We start from the raw sequence: 17,867 nt of genomic DNA, 5'->3' as shown, positions 1-17,867 counted from the left end.
TGCCCAGGCTGGAGTGCAATGGCACGATCTCAGCTCACTGCAACCTCCGCCTCCCAGGTTCAAGTGATTCTCCTGTCTCAGCCTGCCAAGTAACTGGGATTAGAGGCATGCGCCACCACGCCCGGCTAATTTTTGTACTTTTAGTAGAGATGGGGTTTCTCCATGTTGGTCAGGGTGGTCTTGAACTCCCGGCCTCAGGTGATCCACCTGCCTTGGTCTCCCAAAGGAATTCATTTTCTCACAGTTCTGGGGACTGGAAGTCCAAGATTAGGGTGCTGGTCACGTAGGTTTCCTCCAATGGCCAGAAGGGAAGCTCTGCTCCAGGCCTGCCTCCTTGGCTTGCAGCCGCTGCCCTCTTGCTGCCTCTTCACATGGTTGTCCCTCTGTGCATGGGCTCCCTTGATGCCTTTCTCTGTGTGTCCTAATCTCCTCTTCTTATGAAGATTTTCTTCAGAATGGATGAGGGCCTCATTTTAACTTAATTACCCCTTTAAAGGCCCTATGTCCAAATATAGTCACATTCTGAGATACTGGGTGCTAGGGCTTCAACATATGGATGTTGGGGGTGGGGACACAATTCAGTCCATACAGCACCGTATTCACATTGTAGTACAGTAGGGGCTCCACACCCGTGGGTTCCACATCCGTAGATGTAGCCAATTGTGGATGGAAAATATTTAAACAAGAAAAGGATAGTTAACTAGATTTGAACAACAAAAAAAAGGATACTGAACATGCACAGACTCTTTTTTTCCTTGTAATTTATTCCCTAAATAATACAGGATAGCAAATATTTACATAGCATTTATATTGTATTAGGTATTATAAGTAATCTAGAGATTGTTTAAAGTATACTGGAGGCTGTGCATAGGTTCTATGCAAATATTACACCGTTTTATACTGGGGACTTGAGAATCTCTGGATTTTGGTGTTTGAGAGGTCCTGGAACCAAGCCTGCACAGATGCTAAGGAATGACTGAATATATGTATACACAGTGAATGATGGTAGTGACGCTGGACATGCTGGACATGGGCAGCCAAGATGAACTTGAATAAGGTGTTGGTGGAGCTGTCAGGTGCAGCCGATGAGGCTGTGAGGGCAGAGATCCAAATCTGCATTGAAGCCAGTAAGGCCCTGATGAAGGTCCTGGAGTTGGCAAGCCTGTCCCCGAGACCTATGTGCTCTGCAGCCACCTCCACAAATGACCTGCCCCCACTCCTCACCCTTCCTTAAAGATGAAGAAGCCTGAAAAAAAAAAAAAAAAAGGTATACACACAGGCTGGGCACAGTGGCTTACACCTGTAATTCTAGCACTTCGGGAGGCCGGGGGTGGGCGGATGACTTAAGGCCAGGAGTTTGAGACCAGCCTGGCCGACATGGTGAAACCCTGTCTCTCCTAAAACTACAAAAATTAGGTGTGGTAGTGCACGTCTGTAATCCCAGCTGCTCAGGAGGCTGAAGCATGAGAATGGCTTGAACACAGGAGGCAGAGGTTGCATTGAGCCGAGATCGCGCCACTGCACTCCAGCCTGTGCGAGGAGTGAGACTGTCTCAAAAAAAAAAAACAAAGTATATGTAGACACACACACACAATGTGTATGTTCACGTGCATGTGCTTTCGCATGCATGTGAACACACATACACACCCATAATACAAATAGATACAGACCACTGAGTTTGTGTTACAAGTAAAAAGCAACTTGATAATTTTGTTAAGTTACAGAATCATAGATCTGGAAGGACTTTCACTACATCCCTTTTAGTTCTTTTCCTTTGTTTATAAAGGGGGTGAATATTTCAGCCATAATAGGTAGCTCTTGTGTGAATGTAGTAGACAGAGGCAGTGTCATGCGAACCCCCATGGAAGTGTCTGCTTGCTGTGAAAATATTGATGTCAAACTGCTAGTCCTCCTGTCTTGCAGAGGACTGCCTTTATTGTGAAATTACATCTTCTCTGCTTGGAGGGTGTTTAAGATAACTGTCTACAAAATGATAATTATTAATAATAGTTGTTTTAAAAATTTTTCCTTACTTGGCAAAATAAAAATGCTGGCAACTCTGTATTTCAGGTCCATGAAAACTGGCTGGTCTCTAGAAAACATTCCCCAGAGACTGGATGGAACCAGCTTAATGAAATTAAGGTGCTTCCTTTTTGTTGTTGGGAAGCTGCTAATTTTAAATGTAATCCATGAGAAGGGCCTGAAAGCTTTGGAATGATAATTTGTGGTGGACTTCTCCTGAAATGAATTGGGGTAATGACAGGTACAACAGAAGGTAAAGCTTATAAAAAGGAGAATTTGACCGGGTGCAGTGGCTTATGCCTGTAATCCCAGAACTTTGGGAGGCCAAGGCAGGCGGATCATGAGATCAGGAGATGGAGACCATCCTGGCTAACATGGTGAAACCTCGTCTCTACTAAAAGTAGAAAAAATTAGTCGGGTGTGGTGGCATGCGCCTGTAGTCCCAGCTACTCAGGAGGCTGAGGCAGGAGAGTCACTTGAATCCAGGAGGCGGAGGTTGCAGGGAGCTGAGATCACACCACTGCATTCCAGCCTGGGCCACAGAGTGAGACTCCATCTCAAAAAAAAAAAAAAAAAAAAAAAAAGAGAATTTGGGAAGTGGCTAGTGTGTTTCCAAGACTGGTCAGGGTGAGAGGACCATGAACTGGCAAAGCACACATATTCTGCCACCTGTCTAAGACTCTCCCAGGGGTTGAAAGGGGTGATTCCTCACAGCTTAGAGGGAGCGTTCCTTTTACTTGAAAGGGAATCTCCACAGGGCTGCTGAAAAGAGCAAAGCTGGATCCTTGAAAGTGGACCAGGGAGGAAGGATCCACACAGGGAGGGGTGCTCAGATGTCTCAGCACCCTCTGTCATCCTCTGGGGTTCTCTTTTGCTTTAGAGAGTTCTCATTACCCTCCCCTCAAGTGCTATGATTGGGAAGCACTGCTTCTTGTTATTTTTTTAAAAATTATTTATATTATTTAATTAATTTATTTATTTTTGAGACAGCATTTTGCTCTGTCACCCAAGCTGGGGTGCAGCGGTGTGATCTCAGCTCACTGCAATCTCTGCCTCTTAGGTTCAAGCAATTCTTGTTCCTCAGCCTCTCAAGTAGCTAGGATTACAGGCATGCACCACTATGCCTGGCTAGTTTTTGTATTTTTAGTAGAGATGGAGTTTTGCCATGTTGGCCAGGCTGGTCTTGAACTCCTGGGCTCAAAGCAATCCACCTGCCTTGGCCTCCCAAAGTGCTGGGATTACAGGCATGATCCACCAAGCCTGGCCTAAAGAAAAAAAATTATAAACAATATTTAGAACTTTTTTGTATTTTGGTTAAATATGCATAATATAAAATGTACCATTTTTGAATGTACAGTTCAGTGGCATTAAATATATTTACATTGTTGTACAACCATGACAACTATCCATTTCCAGAACTTTTTCATTATCTCAAACTGAAACTCTTTACTGGTAAATAACAGTTTCCCATTTCCCCACCCTTAGCTTCTGATAACCACCATTCTGCTAGGTTGGTGCAAAAGTAATTGTGAATTTTGCCACTCCTGATAACCACCATTCTGTTAGGTTGGTGCAAAAGTAATTGTGAATTTTGCCATTAAAAGTATTTGCAAAAACCACGATTACGTTTGCACCAACCCAATACTTGCTGTCTTTAAGAATCTGGCTATTCTAGGTACCTCATATATGTAGAATCGTGCAATATTTGTCCGTTTGTAACTGGCTTATTTCATTTAGCATAATGTTTTCAAGGTTCATCAAAGTTGTGGCATGTTTCAGAACTTCATTGCTTTTTAAGGCTTAATATTGCATTGTACATACAACATTTGGTTTATGATTCATCTGTGATTGGACACTTGGGTTGTATTGACCTTTTGGCTATTGTTAATAATACTATTATGAACATAGGTGTGCATAAATATCTGTTCAAGTCTCTGCTTTCAGTTCTTTTGTGTATATATCCAGAATTAGAATTGTTGTATCATATGGTTATTCCATGTTTCAATTTTTGAGAAACTGCTATACTGTCTTCCACAGTGACTGTACCTTTTTACCTTCCTACCAGCAGTGCACAAGGGTTCCAGTTTCTCTATACCCTCACCAATACTTATTTTGATTTTTGATATTTACCATGTTAATAGGGTGTGAAGTGGTATCTCATTATGAAGATTTCTTTTTGATAGTTGGTTCTTTGACTTGACACTAGTAATTTAAAGCGCGCTTTCCCTAACAGTTTACAGATAGAGCAAAAATAAAGTAGTCATGGGAACTCAGAAAACCTAACTGTAATAAAAGTGACTGACTTGGTATTCTACTGGTGTCCTCAACTAGCCTAGAATTTTTTGAAGGACAGACCAAGAAAAGCAAGGTCTAGAAAAGGCTAGAGTTAAGCCTATGCCTTTCCTGTGATTGGGGAAGCCAGCTCCACCATGATAGCATGTTGTGGTGGCAACAGGACATTGACATTGGAATACAGGACGGCAGTCTAACACGTAGACACACATGTAGTGGGATGGAGCATTACGGTTCTGTTTTGTCATATTACTACAACTCCCTTGTCCTGATTCTACTTTCACCAGCTAATCTTCTGATCTTGAATTTTGTTTCCCAGACCATGTAAAACATATGCTGTGGTCAGCGTGAAAATTGTTTTCCTTATTCAACAAATGGATATGCTCATTATAAATCATTCTGCTATGCTTGATTAGCATGACTGAGTCCGTAAGGGCTTTCTTGTCTCTGGAAAACTGAAAATTCAGTTCCCTGAATCTGTAGAGCCAGGGGCAGAGGTGCAGTCGTATCTCAGGGCCATGCCTTTTCTCTTCTCTGGAAATTTTCTCCAGATGGAGACTTTACAGCTTCTTTCCTGGGTGTGTAACATGAAATTCTTCTTGATGTCCAGCTGAAGTCTATTAGAATGGGACTAACCTGTGGAGTACTACAGAGCCAGGAAACACTCACTTTAAAAATTACTTCTGGCTGGGTACAGTGGCTCATGCCTGTAATCCCAGCACTTTGGGAGGCAGAGGCAGGCGGATCACCTCAGGTCAGGCGTTTGAGACCAGCCTTGGCAACATGGTCAACTCTTTCTTTACTAAAAGCACAAAATCTAGCCAGGCATGGTGGTGCATACCTGTAATCCCAGCTACTAGGGAGGCTGAGGCAGGAGAATCGCTTGAACCCAGGAGGTGGAGGTTGCAGTGAGCTGAGATTACACCACTGCACTTAAGCCTGGGCGACAGAGGGAGACTCCATTTCAAAAAAAACAAAAAAACAAAAAAACAACAAAAAAAACCTTCCTAGCCTGTTTACTACCATATAGGTGGCCAGGCATAACAGAAAGAGGTAGATTTATGAATACAAACTGCTTGTCCCCTTTGAGACACCAGCTGGTGAAAGAAGGGTGCCCACTTCTTAATTAAGCAATTCTTTATTTCAGGTGGTGACTACATATCTATCAGTGTAAAACATTAAGTCCCATTTCTGTTTTCGGAAGTTGTTCTTCTATTGGCATTGATTTTTATGTGAAGATGGAAGAAGTCTTCAGGCTTGGGAACACTTTTTGTTCGCTGCCTTGCTGCTGGAAACAAGTTGCTGACTGCACAGGAGAAGCAGGGATAGGCAGGAAATAGATACATCCTCAATTCTCTGTCAGCTGTCAGTCACCATTTTTTGAGGACTGCTGGGTAACTGAGTACTTTCTAGGAAACACTAGAGAATGGCATAAAACTTGGCAGTGTAGAGAAATTTGGGAAGTATGTCCATTTGAAAAGGAAGAGCCCAGCATGCGTACGTGTGTGTGTGTGTGTGTGTGTGTGTACGTGCGTGTAACATCTCTAGACTGAATTGAGTGGCCAGAGCATCAGACTTCAAAAGAGTCATACTCGAGTCAAAATAGTAGTAAGGAGGAGAAGACTACAAAGTCCTGGAAGCATGATCTTTTTTATTTAATTGGAGGAAAGAAAAATCCATGCCCCATGAAAGACACCACTGACTTAAAATGGATTCACAGAAAAAGAATCAGCAGACCTGGAAATTAAGTGGGAAGTGCCAGTAGAAGGTGGTGGTTTACGCAGACTCTATAAAAAGGAGAAGTAAACTGGAGAATAACACCATGTTACTGTTTTTAAAGCACTGCCCTGGGAGGACAATGTGGCAGCTTTGATTGAGAGGGTCAAGCATGATCCCTTGCTGGGAGGTGCTGCCTTATAGAGATGCTTTAAGAAGATCCAGCTGGCTCGGAGTGTGATTCATAATGTTGAAGTCTCTCATTTTCTATGTGATCCTACCCACTTAGACATGGGTAGGCTGGGTGCACCATTGTTCTGTGCAAGGAGGAAATTAAGCTTCTAAAGTTGCAATTCTGAAGTTCCCACCTTGGGCTCATCAGCCGCCAAAGTGCAGCGTGGCTGAGCTTTATCTCTGGTTTCTCAAGTCTCTTTGCTGGAAGAGAGAGAGGGTTATGAGTCACAAGGGTGACTTCTCTATGTTGTGTGGGGGACAGTCATTCCTGGAAGTAAGAAGAAGAAGGATAAGAAGAGGTAACTAACAAGACCTTCCTGGCGTGGGCCAGAACAGAGGTTGGTGGTCCTGGGAGGCATGCCTACTTTTGGAGTTTGAGGATTGAAGAGGAAGGTGAGAGAGTCATTGCAGTTGGGAATTTTGATCATCTGACTGGCCATTAGGTCTTCGCCTGTACAAACTGGTCAGCATAGGTCTTTGGATTTGTGGCATTGGCTGGCAGTTTCTTGGAATGCCTCAGTAGCTGCGCTGTCAGTTACACAACTGACATGTTTGTGTGGGGGCATGCTCATTTTTCAGGGTTTCTGGCACCTTTTGGATTTCTTCTTAATGTGCTAGTCCTGTGCCTGGGTTAGTGGTCACTTGAAAAACTCATCTGCTGATGTTTACCCCTTAACACGGAAAAAAAGTGTCTAACTCCAAAGAAGCAGCCCCCTTACTGTGCATACCATCGTAATCCACCAAGGATATTGACACAAAGCCATTTATTCATAGAATAATGGCTTTATGATTAGAATAGAATTTATTCATAGAACTACTTTGGGAAGTTCTATGTCTGAGTACATCTCCTCAAATTCAGGGAGGTGGAGAGAATTGCTTGATCCATTTTTAAGACGGTAGAGAGGGCTGGGCACGGTGACTCATGCCTATAATTCCAGCACTTTGGGAGGCCCAGGCAGGCAGATCACCTGAGGTCAGGAGTTTGTAGACCAGCCTGGCCAACATGGTGAAACCCTGTCTCTACCAAAAACACAAAAATTAGCTGGATCTGGTGGTATGTGCCTGTAGTCCCAATTTCTTGGGAGGCTGAGGCAGGAGAATCACTTGAACTCAGGAGGCAGAGGTTGCAGTGAGCCGAGATCTCACCACTGCACTCCAGCCTGGGTGACAGAGGGAGACTCCCCTCAAAATAAAAGAAGGAAAAGAGGCCAGGTGTGGTGGCTCATGCATGTAATCCCAGCACTTTGGGAGGCCAAAGCAGGAGGATCGTTTCAGCCAGGGAGGTCAATGCTGCAGTGAACTGTGATTGTACCATTGTACTCCCACCTGGGCAATAGAGTAAGACCTTGTCTCAAAAAAAGAGGGACGGGGAGGAAAAGAGAGTGCCCAGGAGTGGTATAGGAACCTGGGTTGGAGCGGGAAAGATTGGATAGTCTGAAGAAGGGATGAAAGTGATGGGAATGTGGGTTGGAGAAGAGGTGATGGTTTAGTGAGAGGTGTCTGGGCCTGCTTACCACGCTTTCTCTGTTTGGGTTTGTGATCTTCCCTCTTCCCTGACAATGGGCTGGCATGGGCTACACTACCCTGTGCACATCTGGAAAAGGTAAGCTTCCTTTCAGGGCTAGCTTTGGGATGCAGTCCTAATCTTCATTTTTGCTTTTGTTGGCAATGATGCTTTCAGCTGCTCAAAAGAGCAATTTAGTCTCTCTGATGTGGAAGCTTGTTTAGGATATGTTTCTGTCAAAGAAGTTATTTTTCATGACTCTAATATCATAAAGAAATCTGACATTAAGAAAATCTCAGGGTGGGGAGGGTGGTTCTCAGGAGTGGTAGCCACACAGAGAGCAGCTCCCGTTGAGCTGCTGCTTCCTGCTGTTGTGTTCAAGAGACAGCAGCTGCCGGCCTGTCAGCACCCCAGGGAGTGAGGCTCAGTGCCAGGCTGCCTCCCTTACTGCATGGATGGCCCAGATCATACACACTGTGGTGGAATAGCAGACTCAGGGGGCTGCTGCTTGGACATGCTGGTAGTTCCCAGCTTACGTTTCAGCAAAGCTTGGGGAGTCACTGCGGGCTTGTTAATGGGGATGACGCAGAACACTTCCCTAGCACTGCCTTATGTTTGTTGTTGGTCCTTGTGCATCTGATGGCCTAAGCTGGTTAATTTGAGACTTGCATGAAAAAATAATGCCTCGTGGACTTTTTCCAGGGCACTAGGTGACTGCTTTAAAGAAGAGGTCAGAGGTTCTGTCCTCCAAAGCTATCTTTGGGATTCAAGAAGTGAGAGGAAAGAGCCAGTGGAGACACATGCCTCTTCTTTTGTTTGAAGGCTACTTAGGCAACTGGAGAGCTGGTGTCACATTTCATTCTGCAGAATGAGAACCTCCTGTAGGCTGACTCTGTTATTCAGTCATTCTTGTCTGTCAGTGTTGGTCAGAACTTCACTCCTCTCTTCCCACCTTCAGGACTTTTGCACATATAACTTATATTACCCTTTGGTAATGCCCTTTAGTAATCAATCCCTAAAAAGTTCATTTAGATGAAAGGGGATAGTGTAAGGGGGAGAAAAAGAAGGCATGTCTCTGTTGTAGGGTGGGTGGTTGATATTCCTTACAGTTAACTCTTACACAGACACATTTTATCGACTAGTTCTTGACTGGCCCTATGAGGGTGATGTTACTACTGCTTTCTGACTGGTCCTGTGGACCCTGGCAGCCACAGATGAAGGTCCCCACAGTGTGCTGACTTTGAGAACTGTGTGGCCATGGGAGAACAGCTCTCAGTTCTGTGGTGCCCTGGACACACACCCTCCATCTTTATTTTCTTCATTCCGTTAAGTACTTTTCACTATTTTTCTGTTCCAGATGAAGTTGAGTGCCTCCCTCCGCTCTGCTGTTATAGTAGTTGTAATGTTGATTTCTACTAAAAATGACATGATCAAACCACACTTCATCTTATTTTCCTTAATAAAGAAAAAAAAGGAGAGAAATACTATTTTATTTTTGAGTTGGTAGAACAGCATGAATCCCAGGATGTAAATGTTGATCATTTTAACTTTCAAATGATCTAAACACCTTTAAGTAATTTTTGGTCATAGTTTTATTTATTTGTCTGGGCACCGTGGCTCACAGCTGTAATCCCAGCACTCTGGAGGGTGAGGCAGGTAGATTGCTTGAAACAATCAGTTAACACTTGGTGCATTTGGTAAGAATTGGCTGGCCAGGGAGTTGGGTGTGTCTGAAGAACAAAGCAAGGCTTTTCTATTCAAGATCAGCATTTCTAATTAATAGCTGTGCGGTCTGCTAATATTTGTCTTAATTTTCCATGCAACATCACATTTAATTTTTATAGCAACTCCATGAAGTGGGTACCATAATCATCTTCGTGTTACTAGTGGGAAAACTGAAGCTCAGATTTTTTTTCATGGCTCTATAGCAGGGATTGGCAAACTTTTTCTATAATATAAGACCAGAAAGTAAATATTTTAGGCTTTTTGGGCCCATCCTTTGAACAGTATGATGACATGGGGTTAGAGTCCTTTTCTGTGGAGTCATGTCTGGGATGGGAAAGAAGGGGTGAGGGAAAGGGGAGAGTGATGGAGAAGTGTGGCGGAAGGGTGGTGGTGGTGATTTTGCCCCAGCTTCCCTGAGGATTGTGCCCTGGAGGCAGTCAGGAGGGGTGTGGGCGAAAGAAATCTCAGAAAGCTCTTGAAGCGGGCGCAGTGGTAGTGACTGCTCAGTGAATCTTCGTTTCTGCTGATATTTCATTCAAATTTTCCCTTATGTTACTGCTATTTGTCGCTTTGTCTCCCTTTCTCCATTGTAAAGGAAGGCCTGTGGAGTACTGATCTGTCTCAGGCATCTCTGCCCACCCCACAGTGTGCAGTGTCTTGCACACACCGTAGGTGCTCAAACACAGTTATTGAACACAGGCTGCATTGACTTATCACCTTCAGCATCCATGCTGCGCAGTGCAATCATCTTCTCCCAAAGAAGTCAGGATTTTTTGGTCTAAAATAGTCACAGTTAACAAAGATACTCGGGAAATCCTGAAAATATGATAAATTTCAGGAGTAAGCAGTTGGACAAGTTGTGGACTTCTGTTGAGGATCTTCTGCAAGATCTACTATGCAACTTTGGTTGCCTGTTTTTCTTTATTCACTCCTTTTTATTAAACTTAGTTTCCTCCAACCCCACTGGAAGCAAGAAAAGCAAACAAACAAACAAAACCTTAGGTTGCTTATCTCCATTGTTGCATGGTAGGTGTTCAATGGATACATACTGAGCTAGTTCATTTCTGATACTAATTTGATTACTTCTCCTAAACATTCTTTCTTGTTACAGAATTCTCTGTCCTCTACCTCCCAAATCCCACAAAACATCTCACCTCCACACATAGGCTGATTACTCGGGAATGGTACAGGAGGCCCTTGGTGATTCTAATTGATGAAAGACTAAAAAATTCCCTTATAGGAGAACTGAAATCAATGTCAATCTGAGATTGAGTAATACATCAAGTTAGTATCAGAAATGAACTAGCTTCAGCAGACTCTTTACATACTCTTGCAGGTATAGGTGCTGAGGCTGAAGCTGTAAGCTCAGAGATTTTGACATACTCTTACCCTCCTTTCCTTCTTTCCTTCATCAATTACTGAACATTGGTTATGTGCCAGGCATTGGGTTAAGTTCACAAAAAAATACAGTGTCTGGTTTCAAATACATTTATTCCAGTCTAGTGGCGAGATAAAAGGAAGTAGTGGCCATATGACATGAGGTGTGGGCAGGTGGTAAGAACCTCTCCTGGCCTAGGGGGTAAGACCTCCTCAAGGGGTTTGCTGCCAAACTCCTGAATGTGATCAAGAGTAATTAAGGTAACTGTGCAGCTCTGGATGAATTAACAGGTTCTGCGCTTGACTTTCTCTATTTGTACAGGTTGAAGATGTCTGCCCAGAGGTTAATTTCTAACAGAACTTCCCAGCAATCGGCATCTAATTCTGATTACACCTGGGAATATGAATATTATGAGATTGGACCAGTTTCCTTTGAAGGACTAAAGGCTCATAAATGTAAGTTTTATACAATTCCTCATTGTAAGCACAAATTGTATTTCTCTTAACCTGTGAAATCCCCAAGGATTATTTCTCCTGAACATTCTGTCTTCTTACAGAACTCTCTGTCCTCTGCCTCCCAAATCCCACAAAACATCTCACCTCCATACATAGGCTGATTGCTCAGAAATGGTACAGGAGGGCCTTGGTGATTCTAACTGATGAAAGACTAAAAAATTCCTGTAGTAGGAGAACATGAATCAATGTCAAGCTGAGATTGAGAATTTTAAAAAAGCATTTGCTATTTTAGCTCCTCTAAACTGTGAATGTTTGAACTATCAAAAATATGTATAAAAATAGGATCTGGAACTGTTGTTTGAAGAACTTTCTTTTGTAACACAGCAGCATCTTTTCATCCCAGTTGGTTTTCTAGAGCTGTGGAGAGCAGTGTATCCATGTGTGTTCATTATGACGGGCCAGAATAGCCTGCAATCATTTCTAACCCTGTGTTCTAGGCATGAATTGTGTTTCATGCTATTGGAGTAATTAAGGGTCCAGCACAGAGCAAGGAAATGTAATTCTGTGAGACGTTGCTATTCAACTCCAGTCATAAGTGAATGCTGACTGGCCAGCATGAGACATCCTTGTTTCACTAAGTAGAGTTAACAGTTAACATGGTAGGCAGGAACTGCTGCCCAGTCTCAGGTCCTGTCTTGGTAACCCCGTAAATATCCCTGAAATGTTCACTTTTGTCAGAGTGAATTATCCACAGCACTGTAAAATTTTTATGTTCTTAACTGGTCCAGGTTAGTGGGACACATTAGGAAATATAAGAGGACTTGGAGACACAAATGTAGCAAAGAAAGTGTTTTCATTCCTTTAATTATTTCCTGGCTGCTTCTATCCTGACCTGTGTTGGCATTCATGATCTCTTGCACCAGCTTGGTGCTCTTTTGCAAGAACGGCTTTCTATTTTTGTTCCTTTAGCAAAAATCATTAACTAAACCATATGTCCTTTACCCCTTAAGTGAGTAGTAATAATTAAATACTTTCACTCATTCCTTTATTGACATCTACTCAGTATTTCTTTGAGGGAAAAAAGCACATGGCATTCATTAAGGTATGTTGTCATTGATTATCTGGTAGAAGGCTGTTGGGTGTGAAATCACCCTCCTTAATTTACTTAAATTCTTTAATATGTTGTTTTTCTGGGATAACTTTTATGTAAGGACAATTGCTTGTTCTGAATTATAGTGAAAATCAAAATGACTGGGAAAATTGCCACATATTTTCTTGAAATGTGGGCTTTTACAGCTTGGTGACATCAACTTTATTTTTGTGTCAGCTTGCTCCTGTCTCTTTTCCTTAGTATAAGAGGCACAGAAGACAGGCCTACTGCTATAATTTTTGTTGGTACATTTCCAGAGACAATTGAATAAAATCTTTTGTAAGGATATTTCATTCTAGAAATAATTATAGCTGGAAAACTTCCTGAGAAACATAGGCAGAGGTGTGACTCACTCTTTCCTTACTTACACTACCTACTATACCATTAATAACAACTGCTTTTGTTAATTTTAATATTCACATCAAGATAAAACAAAAATACCTGAATACTTACTGTTCTGATATAAGAGAGCTGATAAGTAGAAGCCCTTAGCTTCAGGAACCTGACAATATGTGAGACACATTGATAACAAAAAATGAACAAACACAAAACCCCAGATATACAGGAAAGTGAAAAGATCAAGTCAACTGTTGAAATGTGTGCTTTGGTACAGTCTCTTTCATTTAAAAATGCTGTGATTCTGACCTTCAAGTATGACTCCTTGTTTTGCTGGGGAAAATACAAAGCCAATTAGATGCAGATTCAAAAGAACAGAAGCAGGACATTTCAAGGGGAAGCCCTCATTGAGGACAGGAATGACCATAACAGTTATCTTTATTTGCCTTACCTGTAATGGATCATACTTGGCAACAATAGCTCCATCTTTAGACTAAGTTCCTCTGCTGAAATTAAGATTCCTACCTTCAAAGCGTGTTTCATCTGAGAAACAACCTCAGATGGTCATTGATAATTCTTATGCCATTGGTTTTGAATCCCATATTAAACCTTATCATGTATCAGAAGTGGACATGTATCTTATACAAATTTGGCACCAACAGAGTAGAAATGTATTTATTCATTCATTCACTATCTATTTATTGAGCACCTGTATGTGCAGTACTATTTTAAGCACTGGAGAGACAACAGTGAACTGAAAAGACAAAAATGTTTCCTCCTATAAAGCTTGCATTCTAGTGGGAGAGACAGACAATAAATAGTTAAATAGATAATGTCAGATGGCAATATAAAAGGAGAAATAGAGTGGGGGGAAAGGAATGTGGAGTGTAGAGGTGACAGTATAGATAGAGTGGCCATGGAAAGCCTTACTGAGAAGGAGAGATTTGATAAAAGACCTGAAGGAACTGAGAGATTGAGCTATAATATATCTCGGGGAAAAACATTCCAGCAAAGGATCCTTGGCGGGAGTGAACTGGATCATGCAAGGAACAAGGAGGCCAGCGTGATACCAAGGGAGTGATAAGAGGCAGAACAGCAGGAAATGAAGTCAGAGAGGCTCTGGGGACATGGACATGGTGGGGGCGCTCAGAGGTCATGCTAAGGACTTTGCTTGGCCTTTTACTCTGAGCAGTTACTTGAGGGTCTAGAACAGAGAAGTGCCATCTGGCTTAGGTTTCAATGCATCACTTTGCAACTGGGGAGTGAAAGGCATGAAATTAGAAGCAGAGACCATTCACGTGGCCTTTGCCATTGTCCAGGCAGCTGATGACGGTGGCTTGGAGCCAGGTGGGGAGAGTGAAGTGGTGAGAAAGGCATACATTCTGGATGTTTTTAAAAGATGGATCTGGCAAGATTTGTCAATGGATTGGCGGTGTGTAAGAGAAAGAAGAGTCAAGAATGATTTGAAGATTTGTGACCTGAGTAACTGGAAGGATGGAATTACCTTTAACAAATGGGGAAGAGTATGGGAGAAGGAGGTTTCAGAGAGGAATGCCAGGAGCTCTGTTTTGGACTTGTTAAATTGAGACACCTATCACATATCCAGGAGGACAAGGGAGGAGAGGGTGGGGGGAAGCTGTAGACTTGAGGGTCATCAGCATGTAAATAGTATGCGTTCAAAGCCAAGAGGCTGGATAAGTGAGTGTAGATAGAAAACTGAAGAGTCCAAAGCTGAGTCCTGGGCACGCTTGTGTTTCGAAGTTGGAGGGTTGCATAGCAGTATAGGTGCCTGAGAGGAATGTACAGAAAGTAGGAAGAAAACTGGGCAATTTTTGTTTTCTGGATGCCAACTGAAAAAAGGGTTGCAAAGACAGTCTGTGTCAAATGCTGCTATTAGGTCAAGTTAATTGAAGGCTGAGATTTGACCATTGGATTTATAATGTAGAAGTTACTGGCAATGGTTTGAAAAGCAGTTTTAGTGGGGTGCTGGGGGTAAAAGGTTGATGGAATTGATTCAAGAAAAAATGAGAGGAGAGAAATTGGGGACAGCATGTACAGAGAAATCTCTCAAGTGTCTTGCTATAAAGGGAAGGAGAGGAATGGGTCATCTATGAAGGGCGTGGCTGGGTAAGACAAGGTGTTCTTAAAGCAGCAGAAGCAAAAGCTGATCAGTCAATGAGTGGACAATCACATTTTAGCAGGACCACTCTGACCACTGTGTTGAGAAAAAACTGAAGGAATATCCTCTTAATATGAGGTATCAGTGGTGGCCAAATCCATGCTTTTTTATGTGCCGCCTTGCGGATATCAGACCTGTGCATGGATGAGTCAACAAGAAGCCAGGTTATTAGGATGAGAAACAGAGCTAGAACTTGTAAAGCTTGGAGTAAGACAGTAGAGACAAGTGTGGGAACATCACTGTTGGCTCTCTGCCAGGAATTCATATCACAGAATTGACCCTAGTGCCTTAGGAACCAAAAGTGGTGTGAGGACAGTGTCGAACCCTCTCTTTCAAGTGAAGTATTAACCCTTGTTTTTCATATAACCACGAAATGGGAAGTTCACCATTTATTCTCAAGAGGTGGAGAGGAGGGCGAGTTGGATGGAGTAGTTAACCTGGTCCTACCCTAGAATGGGAAGGAAAAAAATCATGTCAGCTTTCAGCTCTCTTGTTCCATTCCATTCACTAAAGGTTAGGTTAAGGGGAGTTACTTTATTATGACACATTCCATTTGCAATTCCCCTGGGCAATTGTTCTACCCCCTTACAATAGTAGTCTCCAAGTAGCTCAGTGTCTAGACAGGACAGACTGTGGTAGCTTGGCTGTGGTGGAAACTCCTTTGGAAGGCTTCTTTGGACTTTCTTAACCATCTAGCCACATTGGAGCTTTGCTCTGTATAAAACTTCATTCTGACTTCTTCCCAGAAAAGGACACTTTTGGGAAGACAAGGGGCTCCACTTTTCCCATATTACTGTAGTGCCTATGCCCATGAAACTTAACATGTGAATACAACTTCGGGAGAGTTTGGATATTTCTGGGATGAGATGGGGATCTCTGATGTTTCTTGTAAGAGGCTCAGGGTGAGAAAGTCCCCTGGGGATGGGTCATAGGGCAGAAGATGAGGTTGGGGGAAATTAGTGGAAATAACTTGAGGAAGCTACATTTTGTTCCAAGTGGAATGTGAATAAGCAGAGCTACTTAAAGCATATTGCCATGGAAAACATAGATGCCACATTATTAAAGAAATGTTTGGAAATGCTGTTGGATCATGAGGATTCTCAGATTCTACCCACAGCCTGCCTCTCCCCAACATTGTCGCCGCCTGACTTCTCTGAAGGGTGTAGCCCTCCCATGCTTCACATTATTGCTGCTTTTTGATTAGCTCCCTTGGGCACTTAGAAGGGCAGAGGGAAGGGGGACTGGGTTGGGTTAAGGGCACACTTTCCTCCGCCTCCAGGAGTCAGTCCACCATCTGCAGTGTGAAAGCTGTCCTTAGGAGAACACCTTCCTAGTACACAGATTTGAAAAATGTCAATCAACATGATTCAATTCTAAACCGAAGATTTAAATATAGCATTGGTGTATAATTTTACAATTTGCTTTTGCTATGCAGGCAGTTGATAAAGTACAGTGCAGGGAACTGTTATTTAACTGTATAATGTTTCTTCATAGTCCACACCTAGATAGTTGAGATTTTATTGTTTCATGTTAGTTGTACCTCAGTACATGTGGTGTTTGGTATTTGTCCTTGTCTTTTTTTATGCCTCATTTCTACTGTATTAAAAGGCAAAGTATACAATTTCTATTTCTTTGGCACTTAAGGTTAGACACATTAGCTTTTCAGAGTGCTGAATACACATTGTTAACCTCTAGGCAATAGTATGTGGAGGATGAAAGTATGAATTATGCAGAGTAAATTCTTAATCTGATTTCTTCACTTTGGAAAAAGTGCTACACATACATAATTTAATTAGAATAAAGCTTTACGTTTAAACACATTTGATATTTAAACTCCAATCACTTATTTTTAGAAAATTGCTAAGCATCCTTAGTGTATTTCCACATAGATAAGCTTCTTAGTATAGGCCAAAAAATGTAGAATGATTCAACTCTGTTGTGTCCTAGATTTGAGGCCCTACTGTGCATATACCAAGTTCTGTGGACAATCCAATCTAACCCTGAACCTAGAGATAAAGAATTGTGATTGTTATCCAAGATAGGACCCAGGAGAGCCCTGTTTAGGGAAGTACAGACAAAAATGTTATTGGGTTCAAAGGAGGGAGAGAACACATCAATTATGGAAATTAGTTGAGGCTTAGTAGACACTGTAGCGGATAGACTTGGAAGGATGGATACACTTTCATTAGCTCCAGGTTGGGAAAAGTTGTTCCAGGCAGGTAGTGGTCAGAGCCCTGGTAAGGTGTGGCTGTGAGGAAGCCGTGGCTAAGGTTACGGTAAATACAGGGACACAGGGTCCCCTAGTATGACTGGAAACACATGGTTTTTAAAGTGAGGTAAATTGGGAGAAATTGACAATTCTAATGACAGTAGCCAGCACCTGTGGTGTACCGTTTTCTCAGCTGTCAGACATTGTATAAAGTGCTTTACATATGGAATCTCTTTTAATCTGGAAAAGTGGGTCAGTTCTGTTTTTGTTGGAGAGCTTTTCACGAAAGAGCAATATCATCAGGACTGTGATTAAAGCAGATTTGTACAGAAATAAAGCACAGGGAAAGGTAGAAGGCAGAGAGAGCACTCAAGAGGCCATCTGTATGTTCTCTGCAAGAAGTAATGACAGCCTGAATTATTTCATGGTGAACATAAGTGAGAATACAAAGTTGCTACCTAATTGAGCTGCTAACCAATAGAGTTGCTGAACTAAAATTTGGCCCAGGAAGGTCTCCATATTTGCATACTTGCATTCTTAGGTATGAGCTGTGACCTAGCTTACTAGGTAAGCAAACTGAAAACCTAGCGAATGCTTCCATAACAATAGCTGAGTCTCAGCTAATCACGCAGCTACACTTCAGGCACTCACAGGCAGACAGCTGTTC

The 17,867-nt window shown here is 42.4% G+C and overlaps 1 protein-coding gene across 4 annotated transcripts in view; it reads left to right on the top strand.

The window, feature by feature from the left end:
* Positions 1-17,867, top strand: part of MRAP2 (melanocortin 2 receptor accessory protein 2) — a 52,701-nt gene that overhangs the window by 11,161 nt on the left and 23,673 nt on the right. For 3 of the 4 annotated variants that reach the window (XM_073022601.1, XM_038002229.2, XM_073022600.1), the window contains exon 2: positions 11,193-11,326. In XM_073022601.1, coding sequence (XP_072878702.1) covers positions 11,200-11,326 — 127 coding nt within the window. In that variant the 5' untranslated portion in view covers positions 11,193-11,199. Of the gene's footprint in view, positions 1-2,070; positions 2,143-11,192; positions 11,327-17,867 lie in introns of all 4 variants that reach the window. The other variant, XM_038002228.2, reaches the window with a different exon arrangement.

Source organism: Chlorocebus sabaeus, chromosome 13 (genome assembly GCF_047675955.1).
Source record: "Chlorocebus sabaeus isolate Y175 chromosome 13, mChlSab1.0.hap1, whole genome shotgun sequence".
NCBI classification, from domain to species: Eukaryota; Metazoa; Chordata; class Mammalia; order Primates; family Cercopithecidae; genus Chlorocebus; species Chlorocebus sabaeus.
Note: the sequence above shows the minus strand (reverse complement) of the source record. Positions and strands in the feature narration are given on the sequence as shown.